Source organism: Vombatus ursinus, unplaced genomic scaffold, assembly GCF_900497805.2.
Source record: "Vombatus ursinus unplaced genomic scaffold, bare-nosed wombat genome assembly UNPS02011767.1, whole genome shotgun sequence".
Lineage (NCBI taxonomy): Eukaryota > Metazoa > Chordata > Mammalia > Diprotodontia > Vombatidae > Vombatus > Vombatus ursinus.
In genome coordinates, this window is record NW_020951545.1 from 1,411,803 (window position 1) to 1,430,403 (window position 18,601).

An 18,601-nucleotide genomic window follows, 5' to 3' on the forward strand; every position below is an offset into this window, starting at 1 on the left:
TATTTCTTGGGATTTTTTGTTTGTGTTTTCTTTTACAACATGACTAATATGGAAACATGTTTTGCATGAACGTACATGTAGCACCTATATTAAATTGCTTGCCTTCTCAATGAGGGGGAGGGAATAGAGAAAGGGAGAGAATTTGGAATTCAAAATTTTAAAAAACCAATGTTAAAAATTTTTACATGTAAGTTGGAAAAAATATTTAAATTAAAAAGAAAAACAAAAAAGTTAATGAATAAAATCAGTAATATGAAATGCTGACTTTGCAATTTATGATGTTCACTGTACAAGATAGTTTAACATCATTAATTATTTCCTTATGGTAAGAAGCCCTTGAGAATTTTTATATGAAGTATGCTTTTTTGTTTCAACATATAGATACAGTGGCTTAAACTGAGGTTTGATTCTTGATTGACTAAATGTATACAAGGATCTATAATTGTTAAGCTCTGAAATAAAAATTTTGCACCGAATCCACAAAAGAAGGAAGGAAGGAAGGAAGCAAGGAAGGAAGGAAGGAAGGAAGGAAGGAAGAGGGACTGGACTGGGGGAAAGACAACAGGTTCTCTTTTAGATGTGATGAATTGGAGATGCCTGTTAGACACTAAGTAGATATGCCCAACAGAAAGAGCTGGTGGTGTGGGACCAGAGCTCAGGAGGGAGTTATGTGTTGTTTCCCCACGACAGAATGTAAGTTTTTTGAAGACAGGGGCTTCCATTTCTGTCTTTATATCCTCAGTGCCCAGCACAGTGTAGTAAAAGCATTATAAAAGCTTGCTGATTGATATGTAGATTTAGGAGCCATCTACGTGGAGATAATAAATGAACCCATGGGAACAGGTGGAATACCTAGGAGATGAGAAGGGTCTATAGAGAGAAACAGAGCCCTGGGGTGCCCTCATTCTTTCAGGTGAGGAGGAGAGATGCGGGGAATTTATGATGATCCTAAAAAGAGGCCCATGAAGTAATAGTTAGACTGGCAGAGGAAAACTAGGAAAAGGGCAGTGTCACAAATGCCAAGGGAAGTCAGAGCATCCAGGAAGAGGAATGAACAAGTTTTAAATGAAACAGAGAAGTCAAGAGAGAAGAATTTCCTTATTCACAAGACCAAGAGGGAAGATATGCTTCCCACTTTTTGACGGAGGGGTGGTAGACTGTAATTGTCAGCCATGGTCAATATGAAGGTCTGTTTTAGGATGACTATGCTTTATTGCAAAGGGGGGTTTTATGGAAGAGAGTAAGGTGGGAATAATTGAGGAAATGACAGTGATGTTTAAAAAGACAGAGATAAAACATGTATTATTTTTAAAAAGAAAAAGATGAGTGAGAAATGAGTAATATCAGATTATTTCCTGTTTTGAAAAAGGGAGGGAGCCAAAGAAAATATGTGGTAATCTGGCACCTGAAGTATCCAAAAGGGATGCCAGGAAAAATGTGTGACTCAGGACCAAGAAAATGAATTTTATAGATTTTATATGTCAGCCTAGTCTGACTTTTCTATCTTTAATTGGGCAAGCAAAAAAATAAGTGGTGCCTAGAGGTGTTGATGTCATGCTTCTTTAAGAATGCATGCAAATATAATATTTCACATTATTTATAAACGATTTTTGTATTTTTTGGGAGGGAGTGAGGCAATCGAGATTAAGTGGCTTGCCCAGGGTCACACAGCTAGTAGGTGTCAAGTGTTTGAGGCTGGATTTGAACTAAAGTCCTCCTGACTCCAGGACCAGTGCTCTATCCACTGCGCTACCTAGCTGCCCCTTTGTATGTGTTTTTTAACACAGATTTTACTTTAAAGAAATTCTGTTCTAAGAGGATTCATGAATGAATACATCAGGCATGATATAATCCACATGATACAACTGTATCCATTTGAACTACTATCATTACTTCTTTAAAAAATTATTTAAAACATTTTTGTAGAAGGACCTTTCTAACTATGACAAATAAAGCAAATTTTTCTTTTAGAGTTTTTTGGTTTAAAGATAGTTACTAATTTAGTGAAGAAGGGCAATGTGGGATAGTGGATAATGTGCCAGTCTCCAAGCCAGAAAGGCTCAGTCAGACAATTCTGTGGGACTATAAGGTGCAGAGAAGATACTGATTTGCATTAGTAGAGTTTCCTCACATGTGAGCTCCCCATATCAATGAAATCATGAATCTAGTGTCCATCCCTGTCATTTTCCTCTACTACATTACAATCAGTCCCTTTATCTAAAATTAAACACGCTCTTCTTAGAAAGCTTATCTTTTTTTTTTTTGGTTTGTTTTTGCTAGGCAATGGAGTTAAGTAACTTGCCCAGGGTCACACAGCTAAGTAAGTGTCAAGTATCTGGTCTGAGACCGGATTTGAACTCAGATCCTTCTGACTCCAGGGAGGGTGCTCTATCCACTGCACCACCTAGCCACCCCTATCTTCAAAGAGGCCACATGACAAGGGAGCTAGAAAGCCAGCTTCAGGGTGGGAAAGGTCTCAGTTCCAGTCTCAGCCATGACACACACTAGCTGTGTGAACTTAGGCAAAATATTTTACTTCTCTGCATCTTAGAAAACTCTCTAAGATGAGTGGTCAAATTGTTGGAGATCTATCTGTAAGACAAGGGAATCTGCCCCACAAGGACCTTCCTAAATTATTGGAATTATAAGTCTGGACTCCAGCAAAAAAATTCTTTTAAAACTTACCTTTTCGAAGGATATGAACAGGCAGTTTTCAGATGAAGAAAGTAAAGCTATCTATAGTCATATGAAAAAATGCTCTAAATCACTACTGATCAGAGAAATGAAAATCAAAACAACTCTGAGGTACCATATCATACCTATCAGATTGGCTTACATGATAAAACAGGATAAATTTTGGAAAAGATGTGGGAAAACTGGAACACTAACGCATTGGTGGTGGAGTTGTGAACTGATACAACCATTCTCGAGAGCAATTTGGAACTATGCCCAAAGGGCTACAAAAACTTTGACTCAGCAATACCACATACCACCTCTAGGTCTGTATCCCAAAGAGATCATAAAAATGGGAAAAGAACCCACATGTACAAAAATATTTAAAGCAGCTCTTTTTGTGGTGGCCAAGAATTGGAAATTAAGGGAATGCCCATCAACTGGGGAATGGCTGAACAAATTGTGGTATATTAATGTAATGGGATACTATTGTGCTATAAGAAATGATGAGCAGGCAGATTTCAGAAAAACTTGAAAAGACTTATATGAACTGATGCTACGTGAAGTGAGCAGAACCAGGAAAACATTGTACACAGTAACAACAACACTGTGCGATCACTAACTTTGATAGACTTAGCTCTTCTCAGCAATGCAAGGATCTAAGACAACTCCAAAAGACTCATGATGGAAAATGCTATCCACATCCAGAGAGAGAACTATGGAGTCTGAATGCAGATCGAAGCATACTATTTGCTCTCTTTTTGTGTGTGTGTGCTTTGTTTTGTTTTTTCTTATGGTTCCTCCCATTGGTTCTAATTTTTTTTTACAACATGAATAATGTGAAAATATGTTTAATATGAATGTATACGTAGAGCCTATATCACTGTCTTGGGGAAGAAGAGAGAGGGGTGAGAAAATTTAGAACTCAAAGTCTTATGGAAGTGAATATTGAAAACTAAAAATTAATAAATTAATTAAAAAAACTTACCTTTAAGGCAAAAGCACACCCCACATAAATGACGAAGTTTTCCTCTTGGCCTAGCATTGGTAACAAAACAGAAACAGCCTTCTGTGCCTAGAAGGAAAATTATGAGGTTATAAACAGCATGTTCTTACCCTTTCTGACACTAAATATAATAGATGCTCAGTGAAACTGAAAAGGAAGAAAAAAAATGACACATTCACTAAATGCAATAAACAACATTCTGGGTAGGAATGAACCAAAGAAAGAAAAAGAATCATTTATAAATACAGCTGAACAAAGTTACTCTGAGAGCACGCAGGTTAAGTATGATGTAAAAATCTTACTTACTTTGAAAAAAATTAGCCAGTAAAGACCTGTTCCCGTAGCGATGATAAAGAAAACATTACCTAGATCTCCAGCATAGTACATCAAGAACTTCATAACTGTCTGTAAGTATTTAAAAAAAATACAGCTATTGAGAAAATTAAATGATATTTAAGGAAACATATACTAATAGGCTTCAATCTAATCATACCATCATTTTAAGAAACAAAATATTCTGTACGTTTACAATATGTTTACCCTAAGCTCATCTACTTTATATACATCCCTTAATTCAATTCAATATTTACTAAATACCTCCTACATGCAAGGCACCAAAGATACAAAGACAAAAACAAAACAGCCCCTGTCCTCAAGGAGCTTATATTCTACTTGGAGTTAGGCAGAGAAGAACAATGTAGATATGTGTAACTGAATATACAGTTAAGTACAAGGTAAGTTCTAAGCAGCTTTGTCAAGGAAAGCCCTAACAATGGGGAAGCACGGAAGGCCTCTTGTAGAAGGCAACACCTGAGTCAAGAAGTCCAAGAGACAAAGTAAAGGGAAACATGGCAGCTGTAGGGGACAGTCTATACAAAAAGAAACTAGAAGCAAGAGGCAGAATAATTGGGCAACATGACAGGGCCAATTTGGCTGGAACTCACAGAACATGAAGGGGAGTAGCTGGAAATAAAGCTGGAAATGTAGAAATGAGCCAGATTGTAGAGGGAGAGAGGGAAGGTGGGAGAAGAGGGGGAAGAAAAAAGAGGAAAGAGAGGAAGAAGAAAGAGAAGAGGAGGGAGAGAGGGAGGGGGAGAGAGAGGGAAAAAGAGAGAGAGGAAAGAAGGATACAAACATTAAGTGCTTACTATGTGCCAGGTTCGTGCTAGGTGCTTTACAAATACCTCATTTAATTTTCATCACAGTCCTAGCAGTGGGGGTGCTATTATTATCTCCATTTTAAAGGTGAGGAAACTGAGGCAAACAAGTGACTTGCCCACAGTCACACAGCTAGTAAGTGTCTGAAGCTAGATCTGAACTCTGATGCCAGAACAGAACTTTATCTTCTGTACCACCTAACTGCCTCCAGCAGCTAGAAAAGAGAAGAGAGAGGGCAAGGAAAAGAAAAGAGAAAAGAAGATGGAGAGGGAGAAAGAGAAGAGTTTATATTTCTTAAGTAGGAACAGTTGTTCTGGCCATATTGCTACTAGGACTCTCCTCTCCCAGCAGCTGCTGAACATTTCTCTATTTTCCTTCTTTCCATACTGCTTCCACTTTGGCTCCATTCCACTCCCATGACTCCTCCTCCCCAAACCCTGTGAGAGTCCCTGACCTAGGCCATAGGAACCACTACTAGCAGACTGGAGACAGGGGAATGCCCGCTTCTTGGCAAGTGAAGTAGTGTGGGTGGGGGAAACATGGACAGTAATCTCTTCTCCAGCTGCCAGGGCTGCAACTGCACATGATGTGTTTCTAACATCCTATGATGAAACTCTGAACACATCTTTCCCATAGAGAGTGTTTTACATGGTAGTGAAGTTCTAAGGGAACTATACTTATTTCAGTTATGAAGGAACCATGCACTCACTGGCACAGGTATGCCCTCTGCTGACACAGAGTGCTGCATTCCTACAACCTGATAGACAGTCTTTAACACAGATGGATGGCCAAAACATTCATCTCCCTGCAGCAAGCCTGGTCATGTGAAGCTTCTCCAACCTTAACAGGTTGGTCCTCAGAAGGCAGTCATATAATTTATCACTGGGCTAATACTCAAAGCTTTTCAAGGATGTTGGGAAATTAAAAAGCTAATGCTCCACACTTCAATGAGATATTAAAGAAGGATTAGTAGAGGTACATCTTTGCTTACATGGGCTTTTGGAGGATGAGGGGTGTGGTTCTAAAATCATATCACCCCTTACAACACCACTTCTATGGAAAGATGGATTCCAAATTGAAAACAAACCCAAAATATTTTTTTTAACACTTCATTCCTTAGCTGAACACTTCCTGAGTTTTTCATAACGAACTAGGTTTATTTATTACACCCTTTCTTTCTATCCTACAACTACCTTTTCTAATATAGGCTAGTTCAATGTAAAATAAAATACCTAGTCTCATTTTTATTCTCTACTTTCACCACAATGGAAGCTAGTTAAGGTCCTGTCAAGGTCCAGACCAAGGTAATCCTAATAAATAAAAGAACGAAATAATTATACCACCAGTAAATATTTAAGGTATAAACTAAGTGTACTGAGATCAGGAAGAGCACCAATTTCAATTCAAATCCATTATAATAGAAACAAACTCCAAGTTAGTGTGAAAATCTTGCTTTTCATTTTCCAGTAAGTATCCCAAGTCCCAAGTCACTCATTCTCTCATTTACAAATCCCCTTTTTTTTTAATTTAAGTGCATACTACATGTGCTATATTGTACTTTGACCTGAGATACAAAAATAATCCAACAAAGTCGTTGGTCTCAAAGAATTTGTAACCTATTAAGTCATATCTTCACCTTCTTCCAGCTGTCTGGGAGAAAATGATTATATAAAAGATTTATATTTAAAAGAACATAACATTTCTAAAACGACAAAGTTTCATACCTGCAAGTCAACCATAGGACTTCCTATGCGTCTCTTCCATCCTGCAGTCTTTAAAAGAGACCATAGAACTGCCAGCCCCCCCAATACACCCAATGAAATCTAAAAAAAAGAGTTAATGTTTTTAGAATTTAGATAATCTCTTTTATAACACCCTCCAAAAAGCTCCCAAGAATTATGACAATATTAACTCACATTAGTTTGGGTATGTGCTGTTTCTTGGTCCATTTCATATCTGACTGAGAAAGAAACCTGATATTTAAAAAAAAAAAAAGCCCACAAAATTAATTTAACTGATATATAAAACATATTGCTTTTATCTTAATGATATATTCAGCATTAGAAAAGCATACTATATATGAACATATATTTATAAATATAAATAAAATGAATTATCAATACACTTACAACCAAAATGCTAATATAGTTGATATGTTGATATAGGCAGCTGGTAGCACAGTAAGATTAAGTTCTGGGCCTGAAGTCAGGAAGATCTGAATTCAAACACATACTAGCTATGTGACCTTGGACAAGTCACTTAACCTTTGCCTCAGTTTCCTCATCTATAAAATGGGGATGATAATAGCAGATAACACTTGTAAAGGCCTTTATTACAGTGCCTGGCACATAATAGGTGCTATATAAATGCTAGTTGTTAGTATTATTATATTATTCATGAATAGATTGTTCTCTAAGTGTATTATTCATAATAAATCCTTAAATACACCTTTGAACATTCAGAAAAGAAAATTATTATCACTAGCCACACAATACCTGGTTCAAAATGTCACAGTATTACATTTCCACTTTTGAAATCCTACCAATTCTTGGAAACCTGACATAAATGCCATCTTCTTGTAGGATTCTTGCATTTAAGCCTGGAAGGGCCTCAGCAGATCATTTAGCACAGCCCATTCATTTGACTTATGAGGAAACTGAGGCCAAGATTTTCTTCAAACAAGGGTCTGACCATGACACTCCCTAGCTCAGTAAACTCCAATTGCTCATTCTGGGATCAAACACAGACTCCTCTGGTTGACAATGGAAAGTCCCCATAAGCTGGCTCCAACCTCCATTTACAGCCTTCCTACACATTACTCCCTTCATTGTCTAGCCAAAATAGCCTTTTTAATGCTTCTCAAATAAGACCCATTTCCCATCTCCGTGCTTTTTATACAAGCTGTCCCTCATTCCTGGAACATATTTCCTTCTCACTTCTATCTCTTAGAATCCTTAGTTCAACAACTATTTTCTACAGTAACCCTTTCTTTGTCCCTCCAGCTGCTCCTGCCTCCCTAAGGCAATAAAACTTCCCTAAGGATATTTTAAATAGCCTTATATGTTGTTTCCTCCAATAGAATGCAGTAAGCTCCTCAAGGCCAGGGATTGGTTTTTTCCTGTCTTTGTATCTCCATCACCTAAAAGGTACCTGGCAAACAGAAGGTGTTTAATAAATACAGACTGATAGACTGACTAGGCAAGGTCATATAGTAAAAAGTAGCAGTCAGGATTTGAACTCAATTTTCCCTGGTCATTCACATTCCCCAAATGGAAATTATTTCTCTCCTCAGAACTTTCTCAGATAATTGTACATACCTCTCAAGCATTTATCATGATCTTATCTACACTAAACTGAATTTATGTCCTGTCCCTCTTTTTTAAATTTATGGCTGATACACAGCACAAAAGAAAAGGCAATGCACTGTGGGACAGAATCAGAAATCAGTATAATATCAAAAAGTTTGGAGCATGGATCTAAGCATGGGTCATGAGAACTGAAGTGAAGTGAAATTTAACAAGTATAAAATACTGGCTTTTAAAAAATGGTTATGCCAAGTACTGACTAGGGGAAACATGGCTTAGTAACAACGACAATAACAATAGTTCACGTGGCGGAAAAAAATGAGCTTAGGTTTTTTTTTTTTCCTTCTGGGATTAGCCACAAGCTCAATATAAACCCTTATTATAAGGTTATTTTTAAAAAGCTACTGAAATTTTAGGCTGCAGTAACAGACTATCCAGAGAAAGGAAGAAGATATTACCACTGTATTCTACACCAGACAGTCATTTGTGGCACTGTGTCCAGTTCTATACAACACAAGCTAAGAACAGTGAAAAACTAGTATATCCAGAGAAGGGTAAGTAGAAAAAAGAGAGTTCCTTTAATCATGTCATGAGAAGAACAGTGGAAGGAATAATGTTTCACATGGAGTGTTATCTAATCAAAAGAAAATACTAGGCCGGGTATAGCAGCTATCTACATATATTTGTAGGGCCGTCACATTGTTGTTTCGTCGTTTTTAGTTATGTACAATTCTCTGGGATCCCATTTGGGATTTTCTTGGCAAAAAAACTGAAGTGCTTTGACCATTTCCTTCTCCAGCTCATTTTACAGATGAGGAATTGAGGGAGACTTGCCCAGGGTCACCCAGCTTAGTAAGTATCTGAGACCAAATTTGAACTCAGGTCCTCCCGACTCCAGGGCCAGCACTCTATCCATTGTGCCACCTAGTTGCCCTTGGGCCATCATAGGAAAGCAGATATAGATAGATTCTAAATACTTCCAAAGGCCCAACTAAACCAATGAATAGATGGAAGTTATAGTGAGAAAGATTTTGGTTTAATGAAAAAGAGAAATGTACTAGAAATTAGAGGCATCTGAAAATTAACACCTTGCCTCAGAAGGTGACAAGCTCCCTGTGACTAGATGTGTTTAAGCAGAGGCTACATGATCAACCATGAAGAATAGAACAGAAGATGGAATTGAAGAATCACAGAGCTGGAAGAAACCTCAGAAATCACCTAACCCAGGCCACACTTGAATAGGAAGTGCCTCCTATAGTATCATCTAGCTTCCTTCCACCTAGTACTGGGAAGACCTCTACCTCCTTTAGATGGTGCTAAGTCTTAGGGAGTCTTTCCTTTTGACTGAAAATCTGCACCTGCAACTTTAAACCAACCTGCTGATGATAATGGTCCCTTCTAATCCTCAATCTTTTACAATGCATCCTCTAGCATCTTTGAATCTCCCAAAATTAAGAGACTTAGAATCACAGGACTGAGAACTCAGAATGAGTGATCTTGGAAATTATTTAGTCCCGCTGGTTCATTTTGCAGATTAAGAAGCAGAGATTCAGAGGCTCACTGAGTTCTCTCCCTATACTTCATGTCACCAGAAAAAGGCTTTTAAGCCAAAACAACTAATTACTTCTGTGCTCAACTTCCCCAATGAGAATGTGAACTTAAATGAGAAAGGAAAGATAGTGAGTAGGTAACAGGAAAAAAAAGAAGGTAGAGAAAGAAGGATGGGGAAAAGAAGTATACCACACCTCAGACTGCCTGCGTGTTAACCTGAAAGACAGTTCCATTTATTCCTGGTCTAGGGCCGGAAGAGCAGGCCCTAGATGACCAGTAGACCACTATAAAGATGTTATCAAGAACTGAGCAGAGGGCCAAGATGGAATAGCACTACTTCCCACAAGTAGTACAGATAATATAATTTATATTTGTACCTATTTGAAGCTTGAAAAAGATTTGATGAGTTTTCTGCCATAATAATAACAGCCAGCATTTATGCAACACTTTTGAGGTTTGCAAAGCACTTTACAAATATTACCATATCTCCTTAAAACAACCCTGGGAGGTAGGTGCTAGTATTATTATTCTCATTCCATAGATGAGGGAATTGAGGCTGAGAAGTTAAGTGTCTTGCCCAGGGTTACATGGATAGGTTCTGAGGCTGGATTTGCATTCTGGACATTTAGAAACACATTTGTTAGGAGAGCTTAAGTTAAGAACTCACCATCACAGACTGGCGATCTGGATCCTGGATCTCAACATCCTGGTAGGCAACAGTAATTAGAGGGGGATAAATGTTTCCACTATCGGTATTGGGTGCAAGGCAAATACTGTTGAAAAGAAAAAAAAATTCTAATTGGTAAATATATAGGGGAACAAAACACAAAATAAACTCATCGTCCTGACTCTAGGCTCGGTCCTCTATCTACTGCACCACCTAGCTGCCTGGTAAATACTTTACTAAGACTATTTCAAAGAATTTTAGAGTTGGAAGGGACCTTAAAAGTATAATGCAATCACTCATCCAATACACAAATCTCTTCAGAATCATTTTTGACTGATGATCCCCTCCAATGACAGGGAGCTCACTACCCAGAGACATCTTGTCCTACTGCCAGACCACTCTACTTAGAAAGTACTGTACTTTCTTCTGTTATGTTAAAATCTACCCCCTGTAACTTCTACCACCAGTACCAGTTCTGCAATCTAGAGCAACAAAGAACAAGTCTCCTTTATCTTTTATGTGACAGACCTTCAAGTATTTGAAGATAACTATTGTGTCTTTCCTTACACAGGCTAAACATCTTCTATTTCTTCAACCTACTTTCATATGGCTAAGCCATGATTAGTGTACAGTGATAACTTATGACATGAATTTCAGACCCCATACCATCCTGGCCAATACTGTGTGTGTATGTGCATGTATACTTGAGCATGTGTTGTTAGTTACCCTCCTAAAATGAGTGAGTGATCTTGGAAATTATTTAGTCCAGCTGGTTCCATGTGTTGTCAGTAACCCTCCTAAAATGTGGCACCCAGAATTCAACATAGTACTCAGGATGCAGTTTGACTATGGGAGAGTACAACTGTTACTATGACTTCGCATAAACTAGACACTACTTTTATTAATGTAATAAAATAACAACAACAATAATAGTAGCTTACATTTATATCATGCTCCAAGGTTTGCAAAGTGCTCTCATATGCTAATCTCACTTGATGTACTTTAACATTATATTAGCATTCTGAAGTAACTTTCATTCTTTTGCTTTATTTTAAATATATGGTCAACTAAGACTTTGAATCCTTTTTTTATATATTTCCCCATCACATACTCATGTAATCTATTTCCAAACCTAAATCTAGTCCTTACTTTTATTCCAACTAAATTTCATTTTGCTGGTTTCAACTTAGCATTCTAGCCTAGTAAGATGACTTTTAATTTTGATCCTTTAATTTGACCTCTTCTATTCCTCCCTCCTAGCTTTGAAGCACCTGGAGGTTACAAATTCATGACTCCTGTCTTTATCTAAGTCATTGATACATGACTAGTATTTCACTAGAGATCTGTTTCTGTTGAGCAATTAAGTAGCATCCTTAGGTTCTAACTTTGGTTCTCATACCTTTTGTTCTAACTAGCTAAAAAATCTATCATCGAGTCCATACTTCATCATCTTATTTACAAAGAAATGGTGGGGCACACTATGTCAAAAAATAAAGCTACAACCAACATATACTATATTTATGACTTTCCCTTGATTTGCCAATCTAACAATTTTATCAAAAACCGGATATAAGGTTAGATATACAGGATTTCATTTGGTCCTAGAGACTCACTTGAAGTGAGGTGTGCTCTCTTCTTAACTCTTTACCTAGCCTAGACTTCAATTTCTCTTATATACCTATTCTACATTGTCCAGTTTGAAGACTACTCTCCTAGCTGGAGAAGATGGAATTTAATGTTAAATAGCTCCACCTTTTTTTTGGTCATTAGTTGACATTCTACCATCATCCCAAACAGTGGGTTACTCCCTTCCTTGATCTTTTTGTTCCAAGATTTTTTGAAAGCCCCCTTTGTTATCTTTAGGTTGGGGGAGGGGAGAGGTGTTTTATTATTTGCAAACTTCTCATTCTAGACTTTTACCTTCTTGATAGAGTTGTGTTGCTCTTCTATATTTATTTAAGTGCCTTCCTTTCCATCTTTTTTATGTTAGTTTAAAATGCGTACATCACAGTCACTCTTTTTTATAGATCTTTCTACTTTTTTTTCTCAAGTACTATTTGTAATTGTATAGGAGGTATTTCATCTCACATTCTTGACAGTCATAACTATTAAGAGTTTCCAGGATTACTATTCTTTCTCTTAATTTTTTTTTTAACCAATCTGCTGTTCAAGAGTCTAGGATACGATGTTCCCAATGTTCCCTTTTCACTAACATGAACCCCAAGACGACAAGGTCACTTTTCCCAAAAGTTCCTATCACTTTCACATTACCAACTGTTTCTTTCTTATTGGTCAGATTAAGTGAAGAATAACAATTTCTACATTGTTTTCTACCTGATGAGGGACAAAACAAGCAGTAAAGAAAGTCAATACCTTATCATTTTCATAACCAATTTTTAAAGAATCAGATTTTTAGCAATTAGCTGAAAGGCTAGAAATAGTTTGGTCAGATGTACTTGCAAAGCACTGTCTGTAGTTTCCATCTTTTGGGGCAGTCTAAGTATACTTTTACAATAATATAATTCAATCAATTATACAACTAACATTTCATAGGCATCTATTACATTCAGTGTATGCCTTTAGGTTCAATGGGACACGGGGCAGGGACTGTTATTTCCCAGGTAGGCAATCTCCCTCTACCAATACCAGTGGCACCTTCTCTACAACTGACAATCTTAGATAGTTGCCTAGAGCAGTGAGAGAGGCAAAGTGACTTGCCAATATGTATTAGAGACAAGACTTAAACCCAGGTCTTGCTGGTTCTGATACTGGCTCTTTATATCACACTCCCATGGGAGATACAAATAAGCCATGGTTCTGGCACTCTTAACTCAGTTGCTGAGGTCTGTGGATACTACAATTATCTAATTCCTCGTGTATAGTTGCTCTTCTCATTCTATTAGACCTGTTTCTTTTGAGTAAATTATACCCCTTCATAGCCCTACTTCAATAATTAATCCTATTCTACCAAGTCTGACTGGCACCCAAGAGATCATCAAATCCACTTGAGTTAGAATTCCAATTTCAATTTGTAACTGTTACTCTGTATTGAGCTAGATGTACACCTGAGGCCATAAACCTTATTACTCATCAATGTCAATTATTTTCCCCTGAGATTGCTGGGCATCGCTTCTTGTGCTACATACAACACAACCAGGAACAAGTATAATATCAGACATTTATTCACCTCATTCTTAATTTGGCGGCAATTCGAATTACTCTTGGCTGATTCCCTAAATCACTTTCTCGTCCACTTAATGTATCTACCAAGAACAGGCGGCGAGTCAGGAGCCACTTGGCAGAGCTGCCATCTTTGTTGTCCAAAAAGAAGAGAAAGGAGAAAAAAAAAAAGAACAAAGACACTTTAGTTTTATACTCTGGTACTCCTGTGACTTCACTGGTCTAAGTGCTCACTTGCTAGTCTCCCAGCTAAAGAGATACCAGTCCTACTCCAGGAATATCTCCAGCTCATCCCTAGAGAAGCTGGTAAAAGTGTCAGACCAGCACAACTAGAATGCATCTTTCCATTGTTCTTTGAGAAACCTGTCACTTTGTTTCTTTCCCAACTGTGGGGTTCCATAATTCAGATCCATCTAGCAATTACCAGAAGAAAACTGATCCTAAAGAGATGGGTTCATATGACAGTGAGGTGTTTAAGGTCATTGAAAGCACTGCAGTGCTTACAAAATACATGGAGGAAAGAAGAGGAGAAAGAGAACAAGCATTTATGAAGTGCCTCCTACATGCCAGGCACAGTGCTAAATAAGCAGTTCACAAATATAAATGGTATTGAATGTGGAGTCAGAGTGCCTATACTTCCATCTTGATTCTACTAAGGTTACTTTACCTTGGGCAAGTCACTTTCCCTCCGCCTCAGTTTCCTAACCGTAAAATGAAGGGTCTAACCAGATGGTCTTCCAAGCTCAGTACAACAGATGGTAGGCTTGGAGTCAGGAAGGCCTGGGTTCAAGTTATGCCACTGGCACATGCTGGCTATGTAATCTGGGTAAGTCACTTAATCTCTCAAGGCTCCAGGCCAGGGGTGGCTACTACCTATACTTAAGGATCTGTGGTGACAAGCCACATATTAATATTATTTATGGTATATTGTATTTTTTTATTTTGTTAAATATTTCCCAATTACATTTTAATCTGTTTCTGGCCCAGGGCCAATGTTTGATGCCCCTGCTCTAGGCACCTCTGTAAGACTCTAAATTGCACAAAAGGTACCGATCTGTATTGGTATAGGGAGTTTCCGCAGCGAGATTTCCCTACACCAATAAATTACGGGTCTAGTCCCCTCCCACCCAAAATAAACCCAAGCCATGAATACTTAAATTGTGGTCTGGCCATTAACTAGTTCTGAATCCATGTTACTACTACATGTCCCTACATCCACCTTATCCAGGAGAACAGCTCAAGACTCTTCATCAAATGTTTTGTTAAAATGAACTATTCACCATGCATTCACATAGCACCTGTTCTGTACTAGGCACCCTGCTTCCCTGCTCCAGTAGTCTGGACTCCCTGTTGGCAAGGATGAGATGAGATACTCCGGAGTTCTCTGCAAGCAGACAATGTCACACTGTCCATGGGATGCTCTGGATGGCTTGAGGAAACAGGTAAGAAACCCTTCTTGGCCTGTGCCCTGTAAAGAGGCTAGGTCCTCAAGCCCAACACTGGCACTGTCAGCATGAGCACAACCCTCAAGCAAAGCTACTTCTATAGATGTGTAGGTAGCATTTTAACATATACATGAAAAAAAAACTTGTTTGAAAAAAAATATTAAAGGCTACATTTTGCTGTACTGAGTCATTTTCTGTTGTTGTTCAGTTGTTTTTCAGTTGTGTCTGATTCTTCATGCCCCCATTTGGAATTTTTGTGGCAAAGATGCTAGAGTGGTTTGTCACTTCCTTCCTCAGTTCATTTTACAGAAGAGGCACTGAGAGGCAAACAGGGTTAAGTGACTTGCCCAGGGTCACACAGCATGTGTAAGTGTAACCTTGGGGAATGTGTGAACAGAAAGAGAGTTTGGCCCTGATATCTTTATTCTACCAAAATACCCTTCAAAGATGCATGTTTTGCTGTTCTAAAGTCTGGGCCATTATGTCACACCTGGACTCAAACAATGAGCACTTCTTAATCTACAAGAGAAGAGGGAGGGTGTCGTTGCTAGCCCCCATGACCAAACTTCAAACCAATTATGTTGTTCCCTGCACCTCAGCTCTGTAACCTATCATGTTGCCCTCAATCTCAAGATGTCATCTACTCTGTTCTTTTCTTTGTTCTGTACTCCCCAAAACCTATAAAAGGGGAATTGTCCTTTTGCTCAGGGTCTTTGGCATTAATGGAGGCAAGACACTGACCCATTTATTGACAGGTAGAATGCCCCTGCTAATAAATGTTATCTTGCTCAGAGATTTGCCTTAGTTACTCTTTTATTAAAATCTCAAATGCAACAACTAACTATAAGAGGAATGATAAAAAATAAGAAAGTAAAGGAATAAAAATAAGAAAAAAATATGATATGAATTTAAAGCTACAACGTGACCTATTTAAATAGGGACACTGACATTAATTATAATAATTCATAAGGAAAGTAAACCAATGTAAATCAACTGCCATAACAAAGAGACAAAAACAACTAAAAAGGATAAAGATGGCAGAGGCAGTGAGCTTAGAACTAGCAGATTCTGATAGAGGTTTATACTAGAGGTGATAAAATTTGAAGGTGTTATGAATTGATTCTCAAGGTATCTAAAGGAGGTAAAAATGCCAAAATTATGGAAAAATTCTCTAAAAAAGAGACCATGACACTAATATATACAACTCCTTTCTATTTATGTAAAATTTTAATAAAAATAATCTACATGAACATCAAGATCATATGAGGGTATTAAAATAAACTTTGCAGGTCCACAGTTCACAGATTTTTGTGATGGAAGAGACTTCATTATCTGTCCAACTCCCAGAGAAGATGAAACTGATGCCCACGTAGGTTAAGAGATTTTCACAAGGCCATAGAGGTAGTAAGTAGCAGCACTGGAATTTGAATCCAAATTCTTTAACTATTACATAACTGTTTTTTAAATGCAGAGACTACAAGATTCCATGGTACGTATTATTTGTTGACTATAAAAAGCTTTTGACCCAGTAGAGCAAAATACTGCCTTAATGGCATTTCTCCAATAAAGTATGAAACATACATATATCCAAATTATACAGGATTCCTTGAATTGTATGACACAGCTAACATTTTTCAAGAACACTCTAATTCTCCTAATTGCATCAAGACCCAAAAGCCTTTGGAGCCTCCTAGATGAGATCCACAATCACCCAAAATAGTTTGTCCTGACTATCCACACAGGGAAAACCAAGTGAATGAAGGGTGCTTATTGTCTAGGCTATGATATGCAACTGGATGGACAAACTATAGCATCCATTCATCTTATAATACACACACACACACACACACACACACACACACACACACACACACACACACACACTCACACACACACACACACACACACACACACACACACACACACACACACACAGACTGACTCTACTCTATCACTTATTTTCAATCTCTCCCTCTCCCCTGCCTACAAATATGGCCATATCTTCCCTAACCTCAAAGAAGGACCCTTGACTTGATCCTTCTATCACTGCTAACTATGGTCCTATATCCCCTTCTGCCTTTTGTGGTTAAACTCCCTGAAAAAGCCATCTACAATAGGTGCATCCACTTCCTCTCCTCTCACAGTCTTAACACCTTATAATCTAGCTTCCAACCTCACCATTCCACTGAAACTGCTCTCTTCAAAGTTACCAATGATTTCATAATTGCTAAATCTTTTTCTCAGTCCTCATTCTCCTCAATCTCTCTAAAGCCTTTGACACTGTTGCTCATCCTCTCTTCCTTGATAGTCTTTTCTTTCTAGGTTTTCCAGACACCATTCTCTTCCTGGGTCTCCTCTTCTGGTGCCGTTCTCCTAGATCTGACCACTCCTTCTCAGTCTCCTTTGCTGGATCCTTATCTAGATCATGCCCTCCGACCAGAAGTCTCTCACAGGGCTCTCTCCTAGACCCTCTTCTCTTCTCCCTCTATACTACTTCACTTGAAGATCTCATCAGCTCCCAAGGATTTAATTACAAGCTTTAAGCTGATGATTCTCAAATTCACCTTTCCTGCACCAGCCTCTCTGCTGACTTCCAATCTTGTATCTCCAACTGTCTTTCAGACATCAGACATACTGAATACCCAGTAGACATCTTAAATTCAACATGCTCAAAGCAAGAGTCATATTATCTTTCCTCCTAAATCTTCCTCCAACCCCCACGCCTTCCTTATTACTACAAAGGGCAACACCACTGTCCCAGTCCCTCAGGCTGACAACTTCCTCAATATCTCACTATCTTTCACCCACTCCCACCCCTTTCTGAAATTGTTGCCAAGGCCTGTCAATTTCACCTATGCAACACCTCTCCAATATTCCCCCCTTCTCTTCCCTGACGCTGCCACCACTTTGGTGCAGGCCCTATTCACACTGCAATAGTTACTGCAATAACTGCTGGTGAGCCTACCCGCCTCAAGTCTTTCCCCCACTCTAATCCATTTTCCATTCAGTTATTAAAGTGATAAAGCATATGCCCCACCATGACCATTCTTAACTCAATAAACTCCAGTGGCTCCTTATTGCCTCCAGGAGAAAGTACAAAATGTTCTGTTTAGCACTCAAAGCTCTTCATAACCTAGCCTCCTCCTACCTTTCCAGTCTTTTTATATCTTACTCCCTGCCATGTACTCTTTGATACAATGACACTGGCCTCCCTCCCTATTGTTCCCCAATAAGACACTCCATCTCTTGTGTCTGGGCAGTTTCTCTATCTGTCCCCCAGGCCTGGAATGTCCTCCCTCCTCATCTGAACCTCCTGGTTTCCTTCAAGTCCCAACTAAAATTCCACCTTCTGCAGGAAATCTTTCCCAACTCTCTTAATTCTAGTAACTTCCTTCTCTTAATTATTTCCTACTTAGCTTGCAGCTAACTTGTTTATCCATATTTGCTTATTATCTCTTCCATTAGATTGTAAGCTCCTTGATTGCCTTTTGCCTCTTTTTGTATTCCCAGCACTTAGCATAGTGTCTAGCACATGGTAAGAGTTTGACAAATGTTTACTGACTATTTATTGGCGCGCGCACACACACACACACACACACACACACACACACACACA

General features: G+C 38.4%; 1 protein-coding gene across 1 annotated transcript in view; it reads right to left on the minus strand.

Moving 5' to 3' along the window:
- TMEM67 (transmembrane protein 67) overlaps window positions 1–18,601 on the minus strand; it is an 83,094-nt gene that overhangs the window by 30,496 nt on the left and 33,997 nt on the right. The window contains 6 exon segments of the mRNA XM_027856962.1: window positions 3,662–3,748; window positions 3,986–4,084; window positions 6,562–6,660; window positions 6,754–6,810; window positions 10,361–10,466; window positions 13,548–13,671. Of these exon segments, the coding sequence (XP_027712763.1) occupies window positions 3,662–3,748; window positions 3,986–4,084; window positions 6,562–6,660; window positions 6,754–6,810; window positions 10,361–10,466; window positions 13,548–13,671 (572 nt within the window).